We start from the raw sequence: 15835 nt of genomic DNA, 5'->3' as shown, positions 1-15835 counted from the left end.
TATAAAATAGAGAAAGTCATTTCAGAAGCTGAAACCAGCTAAAAAATGACTCTACAATGAATCAATTATCCAAATCATTTCCACTTAATCAGGATATTAAAGTGTTAATTGGTGCATTCATGTGATAAATCAAATTTAGACAATAAAGAAACTGAGCTACAGGTTTGTAGAATTGGACTTTAGTGTTAGTTGATCTTTGAGCATCACGGAGTTCGGCTCATTTCATCGTCTAACACACTTTAACGACGTAGCTGAGTGTTTATTGGGTGGAGTGTTTTTTCTTCTTTCTTCCTCCTCCGTCAATGAGCGCGACTAATGTCAGTCAAAATAAACAAGTAGTCTCGTATTGATTAAAGCCGTTTCCCCACTCCCCGCCCCGGAGCTATTCACTAATGTGCTGCTATAATCTTAATGAGAGCAGGAGGAGGCGGGCTGACCCCTGCTCACCTCTGTGAGGGCCCCTGCAGTTCGGGGGCCAATCAGTCAGTGACCAGAACTGCCGTCTTTTCATGTTCACAATACTTGACAACAAAGGTCGAGCAAAACTGGGATGAAATTACTTTTATTCTTTTATATAAATCCTGGAAAATACCGTAGATTATGTTGTTTCAAAGCTTTCAGAGGAAGAGGATTTCTCTTTTATGGAATTTAAACACACACAAAAATAAACAAAAGGAGCATTTAATGGCTTACTTTATTCCTTAAACTGATATTGCTGCAACAGTGTGCCTCCTTTAGAGCTTAAAAGTTTGTTTTATTGTATTAATTAAGTGCTGGTCATCAGTCAGGATGAGTATACTGCACCTTTGTCTTTTGTTTTATCCAAAAAAATAAATAAAAGAAGCCCAATTAGTATAGCAATAATTGTATTTTTCCCCTTTTTTGCCACTTGAGGGCAGCAGAACAAGCTGTAAACACAGTGTTGACATAATATCACTTTATAAAGTTATTCTGGCCTGTTAGAAAAACCGTCACTTATTACACACGTGTCAGGTTTTGTAAACTTTAAGAATCTAGAAACACAGCATTGACACATTATCACTTGTTGTTATGGCATATTCATACATGATTTGATGAGATCAGGCTGCTATTGGGATTTAATGATGTCACATGATAAACAAAAAGCTTAAAATGTGCAGTGATAACACATGAAATGATTTAATAAACTGTGTTATTCATATGATATGTGATGATATCAGGCTGTTATTACACACCCTCCAGAAACGGAGCGACATTAGCATCATTTTGAGTTGTGTTTCTGGCCACCTGACAAATGTCAAAGTCCAATTTTCACGCTCCTAGTAGCTCTGTTTGGATCTCCACCCACTCCCAACACAATTAGCTGCTATAAATGTTTGCAGTGTTTGGTGATATATATCGGCTGGTTGTGTAAAGGCAGGTTTATCAGAGCTTGCATGTGCTGAGTGTGAGGTTAATAAGAGCAATCAGACTGAAGAAAAACAGTAAAGTTCCTTAAAAAATAACCGAAACAAAGAGCTGAAAGATGCTAAAATGCTCTGTGTGATAATTCTCTGCGATTTTCACGTCTCTCATATAACTCACAGTTATTTTATCCATTTATAATTTAAAGAAATGTGATTACTGCAACTTTAACCTTTGTGTCGTCCTCCCGGGTCAAATTTATCCCGTCTGTTTTGACTGTTCCTTCTTTTCTCCCTTCCTTCTTTCCTTCCTTCCTCCCTCCCTCCTTCTTTCCTTCCCTCCTTCCTTCCTTCCTTTCCTTCCTTCTTTCCTCCCTCCCTCCTTCCCTCTTTCTTTCCTCCCCCTACCTTCCTCCCTTCCTTCTTTCCTCTGTCCTTCTTTCCTTCCTTCCTCCCTTCCTATTTTCCTTTCTCCCTCCCTCCCTCTTTCCTTCTTTCCTTCCTCCATCCTTCCTTCCTTCTTTCCTTCCTCCCTTCCTTCTTTCCTCCCTTCCTCCTTTCCTTCCTTCTTCCTTCCTCCATTCCTTCCTCCCTCCCTCCTTTCCTTACTTCCTCCCTGCCTCCTTTCCTTCCTTCCTGCCTTCCTTCCCTTCTTCCTCCCTCCCTCCTTTTCTTTCTTCTTCCTCCCTTCCTTCCTCCCTCCCTCCTTTTCTTCCTTCTTCCTCCCTTCCTTCCTCCCTTCCTTCCTTAACTCGAGGACAACAGGAGGGTTAATGAATCCTTCTAAAAGAACATTTTATCTCATAAAACAGCTTTTTTTCCTTCTACTTTCTTTAAAATGTCTCAAAGATTCAAACACAGTGCTTTCGCATATTTTTTAACCCATTTCCTACAAATCATGTGTGATGTATTTCATATCACAACTCCCCATTTTGCAACCATGCAAGTCTGTTTTTTAGTCATTCCAGACAGTCGCTGGTTTCCATTTATTATTTCAGCACACTGTGGAAATTATTCAACAGACTCTTGACACTTTGGTTGAGTTGTGAAATCCATCACACAAAGTTACACCATGAGGTAATTAGGGGTGTAAGTAACAATTACTGTCATTATTTACTCAATTAGTCCATGAGTTGTTTGTCCAGTATTCAGTATTGTCTTGAAAAGCTTGAATCTGATTTTTTTTTCTCTTAAAAATGACAAAAAATGATCAATTGATTATTAAAATAGCTGGTGATTAGATTTCTGCTGTTTAATTGACTGAAGTGTTGCAGCTCTCGAGGTTTTCAAATCAATCTGGACTCAAACTGTGTCAACATTCAATTGGTAAAAAGAAGCTTATTGATGGATTGCACAACTAAAGCAGGTATTTTGAAGAGTGGTACCTTTTGGTTTTTATACCATATGGTAAAACTAACTGTAAAAATAAGTTAATTTAACTCAAAAGATTTGTTCAAACTGATTAAATTGGACATTTTAAGACCTATTAATCGATTTTGTTTAAGTTAAAGAAACTTTTACTGGGTCATTTTAAGTGACACTTACTAAAGTTTTTTAAATTACAGAAATATTCTTAATTCAGTTATTTTAACTGAGTATTTTGTTTTCAGAGTACAAATAAAAGTCAAATTCAAAATGACACCACAAAAAAATGTAAAACTGAATTCTCTGCTTTGAAAACGATGAATAAAAGTGTCCAGTTGAAAGTTTGCATCATAATAATTTGTAGTTTATAAGCTAAAATAAGCCTTGAGTCCTGCAGCTCAGATGCTGGAAGTGTAAAATAAAACCTGTGGGAAAATTTTTAAAAAAGCCCCCTCAATCAGTCACGATTATGTGCTCCTTGCCTCTTTCGGTCATCGCGACCTGCCTTGTTCCTCTGATATGAATTCCCCCATGTAAGGCCAAGAGCGGAGCGGAGAGAGCTCTGAAGGGAAGGGCTGCTCAGCCGAGTGTGAGGGAGATGTGTATCGTTTAATTAGACCAGGGCCAACTACTGACCTGGGACCGAGCCAAGAGCCAACTCCAAAAGCTTCGGACCGGTTTGATGTTTATAGCCCGAGGAGAGATAAAACACACAACAGCCCGAGAGAGATAAATGACAGACAGGCTGGAAGCTGACGGAGGATGAAGGGCGACGTGGGCGATAAGGGGCAGGGTGAAGGAATTAGAGAAGATTAAGTTGGTGTAACTTTCCAAATATCTTACACCCCCCCCCTTCTGTAAAGGACGTGTCCCATCACAAACCAGACCCTTAACTGTATGACACGCTGTGGCTGTCATGAAAGTGCTGCCAGGAAGCGTTTTAAAAAAAATGAAGGGGGCTTTCCAAGAATCACTGGCACTTCTCAGAAAAAAATCCACTTGTCCTTTGATGAGTCAAACGGAGTAAGAGAGACGGAGAATCGGGCGTCTCTCACTGTTTCCTCATCGTGTTTGCCCCCCGAGGTGAAGGAGCTAACATAGCAAACACAAGAGACTCTCAACATGATGCTGAGTGGAGGTTTTATATCTGGCTGCACCTGAGAAGAGGCTCGCTGCAGTGTTTGTACTATACTACAGCTGCGGCTAATGATTATTTCTCAATGACTTGTTTGGTCTATAAAATGTAAATATTAACAGAAACAAGGAAACATTTATTCATATTAGATTTGATTCATTGAGAGGCAGATTGTCAGAGTAGGTGATGGTTCGTTTTCTGCAGCTCTAGAGGTAATGCAGACGATTACTTGATGATGGTGTTGTATCAAGATGACAGTGCACACAGATCATTGATGTATAAAGAGAGAGCTGAATACAGCGTTGGAGGCTCATGAAGCTAAAAAAAATGGTCTTCCAGGTTCTTCCTCTTCCACATAGCTTCTGCATCATCGGGTCCACGGAGCAGCACACCAGCAACTTCAGCTGGCCGAGCTGGTTAATTCCAGTTTAAGCCCTCTGGATAACTTGAATGTCGATTAAACAATGTACTCCTCTGGACTGTCTAAGTGTGATCAGGCCGAACGGATAAAAATCTGACAGTGAAGCCATTTAAAACCGCCCATTTTGTGGGGTTGTGACTCTCTGAAAATGTTATCCCCTGATTTGCTTGATGTATTATAAGAGTTGGATACCAGGCCATAATTGGCGCACATATAGTCCTATAAGAAATTAATTTGTGTAGTCCATGAGTTCTCAAAATTCAGCCCACAGACTTTACATTGAGATGACATCATGGATTTTAAAATCGAGGAAAGTTTTATGCACATAAAACCTCCATGGATCAAAAATTCATAATATAAAGAGTCACAATTGAGCTTTTCTGCTGTTTAAGGTGTCCTGTCAACAGTTTTACAGACGTCTCTTTTACAATGGTGGTCTAGGGCGGAAATGCTTTTGGGGCCAGAGAGGGGGGATTTCTTTTTTTTTGCTGCGATACTGCGACTGACCACTGGGAAACATCCGCTGATTGGCTGACAGTAATTCCCTATCCAGCTCTAATAACACATCCATGCTTTGCTCTCCCTATATATATATATAGACTATTTTATCATTTAATATATTTTTATATATTCATACTCATTTGTGGGTTTAAATATGCAGTTCATATGTGTGTTTTGATCTGTTGAAGATGATGCTGCTAGTGTTTTGTTTTTGTTGTATGTAGCGCTCAGTGGATGCAATCAACTTTAACATGCACCTATGCAATGACAATAAAGCCACTCTATTCTAGTCTATAACATTAATTTATATGTATATGTGTAGATGAAGAAATATGTGCTTTCCAGAGTCAGTAGTGTTCTGTGTAGCTGATTTTATTTACCTAGTCGAAGTTATTATAAGATCAGATTTATCAAGTATAGCAGTTTCACCTGGTTGCACAACGATTCACATAAATTCCCACTTAGTAAACACATAATAAAAAATAAAAATCTAAATTTGAATGTCTCATATTCAGATTATAAGTGAAATAAAAAGACTTCATGTTAACACAGCAGGAGGTGATGCAGGTTTCCGAGCATCCTTTTATGTAACGAAGGGGGTCAACAGTTGCACAGGGTTGCATGAGGCAGGTGACCCCTCCCTCTCAGGCTGTGTAAGAGTTAATAACACACAGTTGGTTGTGGGGGGGGGGGGACTGGACAGGGGTAATTAATGATACTAGCTGGATGGGGGGGCATTCCTGACCTTGGCTCCTGCCCACAGGGGTCCACAGTAGCGTGGAAGCTTATTTGTGGATGTTATCATCGACCTAAAGACCTCTGAGCCGGAGAGGCTGTTTGAAATGTCAGTGGTGTCTCAGTCCTCCCACCTCTGCTCTAACAACCTCAACATCTTCACCTCTGCTGTAAGGTTATCGTGTATGTGACGTGTGTAAAAACGGAGATGTTTCACGTCACGGTGTTTGTTACTCTGTGTGTCTACAGGAAGCCGACTCTGTGCCAGGCCCTGACCTTTGTCCTGCTGCTGGTCGCCCCCGTCTGCCTGTCCTCCCCGCAGAGCGTAAGTCCCGACTCACCTACATCAACACAAGTCTCTCTTAGTATAAGGAATCTGGATTGATTATCGGATGACGTAACCCTGCCAGCGGCGGAGTGGAAGCTTTCTAATCAGTCGGTCGGTGCAGCTGATGAAAGAAAACTGCTGAAAATTGGTTTCAAAAGCAATTAATTCAATACTGCAGAAAAACACTCTTATTATGACATAATTATGCATCCAAAGCATCCCAATCGAGTCATGTTTCTGTCCAGTATTCACTCTCCTGTTTCAGTCTCCAACAACTCATGAGATAAATACCTTTGCTAAGCTGTAAATCCATCACTTAGTTTGTTTGTAAAGTCCTTCTTAAGTTCTTATAACTTGCTAATGTGGCGGTGCTAATAGTTTTGAGAAGGACCAGATGTAGTAAAGACCAACTACGCCACCTGAGGAATAACCTGAAGAAATAATGATAACTGAAAAGTCTCTGTGACCAATGCACTTGAGCTCAATGCTAAACAAGGTACACAGATTTGTACACTGAGGGACAGAGACGTGGTTCAAAATGAAGAGTTTTATTAGTAAATTATTGGAGACTGAAAAGAAAGCTGTAAGACAAAGTAGATGTTGATTAAGAAGAGATTCGCTAAATCAGATTACACCATTAAAACTTAAGAAAAGTCTTCACTAGTAAACTTTATTAATGTGTAAATCAGTTGCCGTTGACTATCGGAAGCTATATTGCATATTTTTACGATTTACTGACATTTTATAGAGAAAATATATCAAGAAAATAATGGCAGATTAATAGATAGTAAAATAATTGGTAGTTACAGTTTTACATGAGAGCAATGAGACTGAACCAAACAGTGAATGCACTATAAAACCAAAACTTTGATGTAAAAGAGGCTTAAAGACTCCATCAAGCTAATAATCATAATCATACATTTAATTTGTAGCACCCTTTTCATACATAGTGAATGTATTTATTATATTACACAGTCATTTTAAACCATTTTTTTAAATATCAAATGTAGTATTTATTAAATAACATTTGATTAATTGAAGTTAAATGGAGCTTAACCAGTGTCTTTCTTAAATATCTTTGAATTCCTATCACAGAGCTCCTTTAAAAAGCACATTTTTAAGGTCATCGGTTGAACACAAGACGTCAGCTGGCAGCCATAATGCCGACCTTTGTGTTGTGCTGTGCAAATATACAAAGCTAATAGCTGAACGACAAAGTGGCACCGAGCTGCATTTACACAACTCGCAAAAAAAGACCCAAAGACCCAAAGTTCCCCCAGACTCTCCACTCTTTTCCTGCCTTTTTTCTTACATTTTGACTTAAATGTTGCAATTAAGCTAATTTGTGCTGAGAAAAAAACGCTGCTCTCAGGTTCCAAAGAGGAAAATCCAGCTCATTTAGATAATAAACCAATCACAGCACCTCCATCAGATGTGAGCAGGTCACAGAGTTGTGGGAGTTTTGCGTTGATTGGATTGTTTTTGCAGCGTGGTTTGTCTCCTGGTGGCTATTTTGTCTTGGCAATGGTCCTCGTGGTGTCTCCATGCTCTGACTCCTGCTGCTGCTGCTGCTGCTGATTCGCCTTTTCAGCTCCGACTGCAGCGTCCATCATCATCACTGTTTGTCTTTTTGACAGGCAGACGACGCCTCCCCCCAACCTTCCCCCTAGGCCAAGCTGGAATAACCAGACACTGAATATAGTCTATACCCCCAACCCAAACCCCAACCCCAACTCTGTCACATCAAACACAAGAATGTAGAGGAGGGTCGACACACCCAGGATCCCTTTTTATTACATGTGAGTGAGAAACAGTAAGTTACTGTGTTGTTATTTAGATATAATGACACTTTAAGGGGAGATAAAATCATGCCACATTTAAAACGTTTTTTATTGTTCGAACATTTTCTGCATTTAGTCATCGTTGCAGCTGCACTGGCAATGTTTCTTTTGTCTGGATTTGGCAACAGCTGTTGTGTCTCAGAGGGTTAAAAATCAAACTTGAGCACTAACTTGTGAAATTGGTGGTTTATTGCGACAACCCCCCCAAGAAATCCATCATTCAATCTCATATTTAATAAACACATATCAAAACGTCAGCAGGCCAGAACACAAACATTTCCTGTTTTTAGGACATTTTAAAGGGTTTTTATGAACGCCATGATCACCCAAAAACTACTTCGCAAGAACCCATCCTGTTTCATATTATTGTTTCAGTGTCATAAAGTACCTTTTATTTGTTACTAAGGGGGGAAATTTGGTTGAAGGCATCACAGTTGAAAGAACCACAAAAACTATAATTCATAGAGAGAGCTCCTATCTTCATTAAGTTCCTTTTTTTTGCTTTAATAACAGAAAATATTGAAAATCTGGCACAAAATACACAATGACCAAATGGTCAAGTACAGAAAAGTTGTTGTTTAATTATTCTTTAATCACAGTTGTATTGATAAAAAATGTAAAAATAGAGAAAATTGAAATAAAGAATAAATCTTTTCTAAGTGCGTCCGTATTGAAATTCAGCGCTCAGTATCCAGTTAATCATGAGATGCAGTTTTATTTAAGAAGGTTCGGTAGATAATGAGAAATGAAGTCATGTTTTGTTGATGTGGCCTAATCCTAACCCTGCTGACCAATCAGGACAGAGTGGGCTCATCAGGAGGCGGGCCTTAAAGAGACAGGAGCTAAAACGGCCTGTTTTTACACAGAGGCTGAACTGAGGGGCTGCATAAAGAGCCAGTATAAGATAAATAAAGAGTTTTTATTTTTTTACTGTAAATCATGCAAAGATATTCCAGTAGAGCCGCAGAATATAAATATGAACCTGGAAATGTGCAGAATATGGTGTGATAAAGTCTGAGAGTGACTGAGGCTCTTTGACTTTGTGACTCATATGACAGAATTAGTCAGACATGCAGCGTACACACACACGCATGCACACACACACACACACACACACACACACACACACACACACACACAGCTGAGAGAGAGTGACCCTATGACTCTTCATCATTTTCCATGGCAGGGTCACCTGAGGTTGCCCTCATTAGTGTTACCGCCGGTCAAATTAGCGTTGATAACAGTTGGAGATGGGGTGGGCTGCATTCTAGATTAATGAAAGCGACCTTTGACCTTTACAATGCGCCCCCCCCCAAATCCTTCACATGAGGAAAAAAAAAAAATCTGTTCTCGTGTGTGAAAAGAAAACTGTACACAGAAAGAGAGACAGGTCGGAACAAGGAGCTGAGGAGTCCCTCGACTCTAGTCTAGCAGGATACTGCACATAGATAGAGTGTTTTATTAATCCCAATGGGAAATTAAAGAGTTGCAGCAGCCACTTGACATCAAAATACTAAGAAAAATGAACCCTAATCATCGCACTCCTCATGCCTAAACCTAACAAAGTGGGTGTACCATGTAGTAAAGTGGGTGTAAGTCCGCAGATAGATCTATTTGGACAAGATAGCGAGGAACATTTCTAGTTGTGGATGTTTGACCGTGTTTATTACAGATATCCAAACATCATAACAGTTTAAAAAATAACAAAAAGTCACAAAAAGCACAACATGGCCCCTTTAAATTTACAAGAAAATAAATACAGTCTTGGATTTGTGAGTTTTGGGGGAGACGTTGATGGATACCGGCAATTGAAAAAAAGCCACGGCTGTGAAGATACTACATGAGATGTTTAAAGAGTTGTTGACGACTGTTTAAATTAGACTGGATTAATGTTGAGCCCTGGGGGTCCACAAGGCTTTGCAGTAATGATTTTGCAGATGATAAATGTTGTGTGTCGTTAAACTATAGACAAGAACAAGTGGTCAGGACATGTAGACGCCTCATAAAGTTACTGATGGAACAAAATGAAAATATGCTGAGAAAAAAACATTTTTATTGGTATTTTTGTCTCTTTGAGTGATGTAATGGTTAAAATAAAGCCTGTATAGCAGCAGCTGTGGTTGTGATAGTTAACAGACAGGCCTCGTTATGTGGGATAAACCTGAAGTCATACAGATGTGTGAGCTGTGAGGGGGTTAACGGAGGTCATGTGTGGATACATGCTACTGGACTGCCTGTAAACAGCTGAACAGGGGGAAGTACAGACGTCAGTACAACGTCAGCGTCATACATGTTATTAATTTGTGTCTCCAGCTGTTTGTAGCTGAGGTGAAACAGCTGGTCCGTGAGTGGAAACCTTCCCCATTAAATGACTGATTCACAAAAGAAACAGCTTGCAATCAACAACTGGTGGAGCAGAGTCAGAGTTACGGCTGAGGTAGAGTGTAGAGGCTTTGCTTGTCGCTCATTGTGCAGGCTCGACACTCCTCTTTGCATCACACGAGCTAACTTAAAAGGAGAACCGTCAACTCCACCAAAGAGGCTGAGGAGAAGGCCTCAAGGTGGCTTTTGGGGGTCCGAACCGTGGGCCAATGCTGCTGCGTAGGGCTGGGCGATATGGACAAAATCAAATATCACGATATTTTTGATCAAATACCTCGATATCGATATTGCAACAATATTGTAGAGATGACTCTTGATGCTTTCACAAAATATCTGCACTATGACATTTTTTGACAAATAATCATCAGTAATGTGGATATTATGAAAAAGTGGGACAAAAAGGTAAATAACAGAAGAGCTAGAACAGTCTGGTAAGTTCAGAAAATTACATAGTTCACAATAATGCAGCATTTAAAACCAGGAAAAGACAACTCTGATGACATGATATTACGATATCCTAAATGTAAGACAATATCTAGTCTCATATCACGATACCGATATAATTTCGATATATTGCCCAGCCCTACTGCTGGGACAGAAGTGGGTGTCTGATCAGACCTGGCTGGGTCTCCTGAGTGAAGGACCTGAAACACCCGATGATCTCAGGAGCATCACTGATGATTTGACCCAGAGCATCTTAAGGATGTATCTTTAAACCAACTATGGTGATTGATTCCTTTGATATGCTGCACTGTGCTAGATAATATCATTGCTTCAGGACCTTAGTAGACTTTAAGGGTTAAGGTTATCTTGAAATCAGTTTGGAACAATGACTATTTGAAGGATTCCTCAAGCGGCTAAACCCCAGGTCTAGTCTTAAAGTCTCCCTCCATTCAAAAATGTGTTTTTCTTCTTGTTCCTTCAGTCGAATGTGTGACCTCGTCTGTGCAGAATGATGCATGTGCAGAGTTTGTTTTCACATTCATCTGCTGCAGGGGAAAAGTTTCTGTATGCTCACCTTAAATATGAGTTTAAACATGTCTACCTATGAGCAGGATATGTGACATCACGACTCATTTTCACACCTTTTTTCCTTAATTTTTGTTTGACTTGAGCTTATTAAACAAAAAAACCCCTAAGCCTATTAATGACTGATGGGGAATGTATGAATGTGAACTGCTGTAGAGATTAATTATGAGTCAGAGTGGTATGTAAGGGTTAAAAAGGTCTTAAATGTAATTTTGGGAACACTTGAGAAACCTGTTTGCTGCTTACATACTATAAGGATTTCCAGGATTTGTGTGTTTCTGTCTTATTTGACATCCAAACTGATGTTTTAGCTACGTTTAGCTGTGGGAACTAAGAGGCATAACCCTCCTGTTGTCCTCCTGGGTCAGTTTGGTGTGATTAGGTGTTGCCATTAAATTTTTAAAAATGGTTTCAAAACAGTATAACGACTAAACTTTGACATATACCAGTGTGTGATAATCCATCATCACCACCATTTTCCTCTGATGTTAAATTTAGTTAGGTATAATTTTATTTAAAGAGACCTATTGACCATCATTTCAATAAACATGTGTAAAACTTGTGGTAATAAGTTGGAATGAATTTGGCAAAAAAAAGGTCTAACACTGAATTAGATGATAATTTAAACCTTTATGATTTATAAACAGTCAAATCAGCAACAATTGCATGGTCGACAGAGGTCAGTTAATCAAGAATAAATGATTGATTATCAATAATGAAAAGAAATCAGTCGTTTGAGCTTTAGTCTCTTATTGTCAACACAGTAAATCAAGCTCACAGCATGATGGAGACATCTTCGTCGCACCACGCTCCTCCATTACAGCGGATGATCTGATTACACTGTGGAGCATCTTGATGCATACATTTGCATATTAATGAGGGAAGACACAAAAACAAGTGTCTTCAATTCTGTCCATGTCTTAAATCACATCTGCTCATTTTCAAGTGTCACAAAAATGTCCGTCATGCACAACACACGGCTCGGACTCCCAAGTACGTTCACCAGGTCGAGATAGAAAAGGCAGCTGTTGTACTGTAGTTGATGAAAGTGTGTGTAAAGAGTTAAAAGTGTGTGTGTGTGTGTGTGTGTGTCTGTGTGTGTGTGTGTGTGTGTGTGTGTGTGTGTGTGTGTGAGCCAGCTCCTGTATGAGAAACCCGGTGGGAGTGCTGCCAGTTTCACTCCTCCTCCAGGGCAGAAAACTGTGGAATGTGTTTGAGGAGCGCCATTGAGATTTCTCTAATCACTTTTTATTGTTTAGCTCCGATGATCCTGATACACCAGGCGCTCACAAGGTTGTCTGTTTATTTTTGTTTTTCTTTATTTATAACATTCACTCCGAATAGATTTCACACGCCTGTCGGGATTCTCGGCTATAAATAATGTAGGGGTTTGTTGTTGTTAAGCGTCACAAATAGCTTCCCCTCAACAGATATTTTCCCTTTCACAAATGATATCCTACTGCTCTGCCAATACTGCTCACACACACACACACACACACACACACACACACACACGGAGGAGGCTGGTGAGGTGCTGACAGTTGCCAGTTGCCCTCCTGACAGCTTTGAATATGCAGGACAACAACGCAGTGTGATGCTGCTGAGTGGAGAGCAGGAAGTCGTGTTGTTAAGTGTTTGCTGTCTCAACACACAAATAAATAGAATATAAATAGAAATTATAGTTAGAAAACACACACTCACACACACACACACACACATACACACACAGCAGCACAGGACAGAAACTGCTCGACCGTGTGGAAATAATTGAAAGGTCAATTTTCTCACTATTTATATTATTCTATAAAAACGTATTCTCTGTTATCTTCTTCTAATAACATGGTTTACGCTGCCAGGTGTGTTGTTCATCACTGTCATTAAAAGCAACAATTTCTGTTTTTTTCTGCTTCATCATCACCATAATTTACAAAATTAGCATCATGCTGTGTTGCAGAAGACTAAGAAACTATCATTTGATGCCATAAACTCTCCAGGAAAGTGTTTACTGAGGGTATAATTCAAGTCGATAAGTAGTGTGTAATTTTTTTCATAGACTTTTATACAAGCAGACTTCTTTTAGTAAATAACAGTCGACCCCTGGTTTAATTAAGGCACTTCAGCGTTGGCTTCGGGAGCTGTCTGCCTGGTTTTATGCAAAAATAAAAATGTCAGTTTTATTTTTGTTATGCATTTGCAGTGATTGACAGGTATCCTAACTCAGCCTAGACTGCCCTTTTCTGCTCTTTCGGTGTCTCTTTGGTCCCTTTATAACAGTCTGTCTATGTTAAATGCCGGCTCTGAAGTGTCCGTCTCCCTCTGTCCTCTCTGTCTCAGTCCTCCTGGGTTTCTGCATGGGGTCCCTCCGCCGAGGCCTCGTCTGGCCGTCCGTCACGAGCCCGGCGGCAGCTGCACTTCAAGAACGAGTGGGCGAGCTGGAGCGGCTGGTCTGTGTGCTCACGCAGCTGCGGGGCCGGAGCCTCGGTGCGGACTCGTACCTGCATCACCAGGTAAGTAACAGACATCACGTCCTGCAGGGTCACACAGAGAAAAATATTCAAAAGTACTGTTTAAAGCTTAATGTGTGATTTAAGAGGAACCTGACAGTGATTGTAGATAATGTATGTGCATCATTTCCACATTTTTTAAGTAATATTAAGACTTTTATTCCAGCTAATATGGTTTAAATTAATCAAAACATAGCACACACATCTGTTGATTTTATCATAAACTGTACTGATTTTAAATGACGTTAATGCAGCAGTTCCCAGCCTGCTCATGGTAAATGCCATAAGATGATTAAAGGGATAAGAAAGAAAGAAAATCCGTATTTTCCCCTGCCTTTTCTGTAATTTTTGTTTTTTTCTTGCGACATACTGGATACTCTATTCCATTTATGCCTCTAAAACTTCAAATTAAAGAGTCTAAAAAAGGAAATCTCCCTTCCTTTGATTCCTCACACATGGCCTTGTTTCAAAAGGTCACTAAGCCCTGAAACTACTGACTTTAAGGCTTACAGATTTTCACTGAAAAACTCTGGTTTCTCTGGTTTTATGTCTCCACGCACCCTGAAGTTACTGCATGTTTCTTGTTGCAACAAGACACTGAACGCAGTTTACAGTAAATGACGAGCTCGTCTGATGTTAAATTACAAAGTAGTGCAGTTCAGTTTCACTGCAAGCAATACTTAACTGAGATTTTCACTTATTTTTGGAATAATTGAAACAAACGTGGTTAAATTCCCATTTAAATTCAAATAAAAACACCTTCATATATTTTATTTTAATGTGTCAAATGTTACAAATGTATAATTGCTTTCTAAATGTAAGAAGTGAGACTTTTTCAAACATTCACAGCAGCCTGCAGTTTCACTATATATATATTATAGGGCTGCAACTAACAATTATTTCCATTATTAATTAATTTGTATATCTATAAAATGTCAGAAATAATGAAAAATGGCTGTTATATCTTCCCAGAATCAAAAGTAACATTGTTTAAATTGACCAACACCTCAAAGGTAATCAGTTTGTTATCATGTATGACACATAAAGCATTAAATAATCACATAGGAGAAGCTGAAAGCAGCAAATGACATTTTGACATCTTAACAAATGACTACAGTTATTAATAGTCTATTAAAATAGTTGCTGATTGATTAATAGACTAATTGCTGCAGTTATTGTGAGGCAATCTGAGGGTGTGGTAATTAAAAAAGACTATTTGAAGTGTCGTCCTAGTCCTTCAACTTCATTATTAACTACTTTAACGATCCATCACTCAGTTTTTATGGTTTTATTGTGAGTTTCTTGAATGTGAAGACTCTTTCCTGTTGAGTTTGTGATACTTAACCTCATAGTCTCATGTCCTGGGATGCTCCCTCGACCCAGTGGAGGTTCCTTTACCCTTTGCCCCTCTTTTTTGTTGCTGTAACACTTCAGATTTCCACTTCACTTCAGATCATATATTATAGAATCTCTTTGTCTTCTCTGTGTGGCAGGAACCCGGTGGGCGGACCATGCGGAGGAGATCCCAGACAATACAAGATCTGCAACACCAAGGTCCGTTTTTAACATGAAGGTTTTCACACTGTATGGAGAGAAAAAAAACGGCTTTAAAATGCAAACATTTAAGAACAATGGCCGATGTTTGCTCTAGAAGTTGGTCACGTAGGTGTGTTTCGGGGCAGGTGTAGCAGCAGCAGCGGCACGCAGAGAGCTTTCAGGGTGTGAGCTGGAATTTCACCAACATATTAACCCGCCACTGAAATCTGGGATTTCACGTCACGTCAGTCTTTAATACCTGCTGCAGTCAGGTACTAAACCTGCTATTGTGTTTAGAAACGTGCTGTGAGGTCAGCGGCGGTGTGTCAGACATGCTGGGGTGTGTGTGTGTGTGTGTGTGTGTGTGTGTGTGTGGGTGGGTGTGTTTGGACAGGCAGTCACCGTGGCCTATATTGATTAAGGGAAGAACACAGATCGGGTCGCAGCATGTTTAAGCACGCTTGAGTGTATGTGGCAGTTTGCTCAGTGCGATTAACTCAAAGCTTCTGGTGAATGGACACAAATCCCAGACTTCCCAGCTGCACTTTATACGAGGAGGAACATGAAGTTTTTGTTTGTGTGGAAAATACATTTGTTCACGCTGTGACACACCACAAGGTTAACCGTTTATTTAGGGTTAAAACTTCTTTCATGCTTAAGATTAGAATTATAAATG

The 15835-nt window shown here is 39.7% G+C and overlaps 1 protein-coding gene across 1 annotated transcript in view; it reads left to right on the top strand.

Annotated features, from left to right (window-relative positions):
- Positions 1-15835, top strand: part of adamtsl5 (ADAMTS like 5) — a 47815-nt gene that overhangs the window by 6873 nt on the left and 25107 nt on the right. The window contains exons 2-4 of the mRNA XM_062417415.1: positions 5789-5864; positions 13454-13626; positions 15117-15177. Of these exons, the coding sequence (XP_062273399.1) occupies positions 5789-5864; positions 13454-13626; positions 15117-15177 (310 nt within the window). The remainder of the gene's footprint in view (positions 1-5788; positions 5865-13453; positions 13627-15116; positions 15178-15835) is intronic.

Source organism: Scomber scombrus, chromosome 1 (assembly GCF_963691925.1).
Source record: "Scomber scombrus chromosome 1, fScoSco1.1, whole genome shotgun sequence".
Taxonomy (NCBI): Eukaryota; Metazoa; Chordata; class Actinopteri; order Scombriformes; family Scombridae; genus Scomber; species Scomber scombrus.
This window is presented reverse-complemented; position numbering and strand designations above follow the sequence as displayed.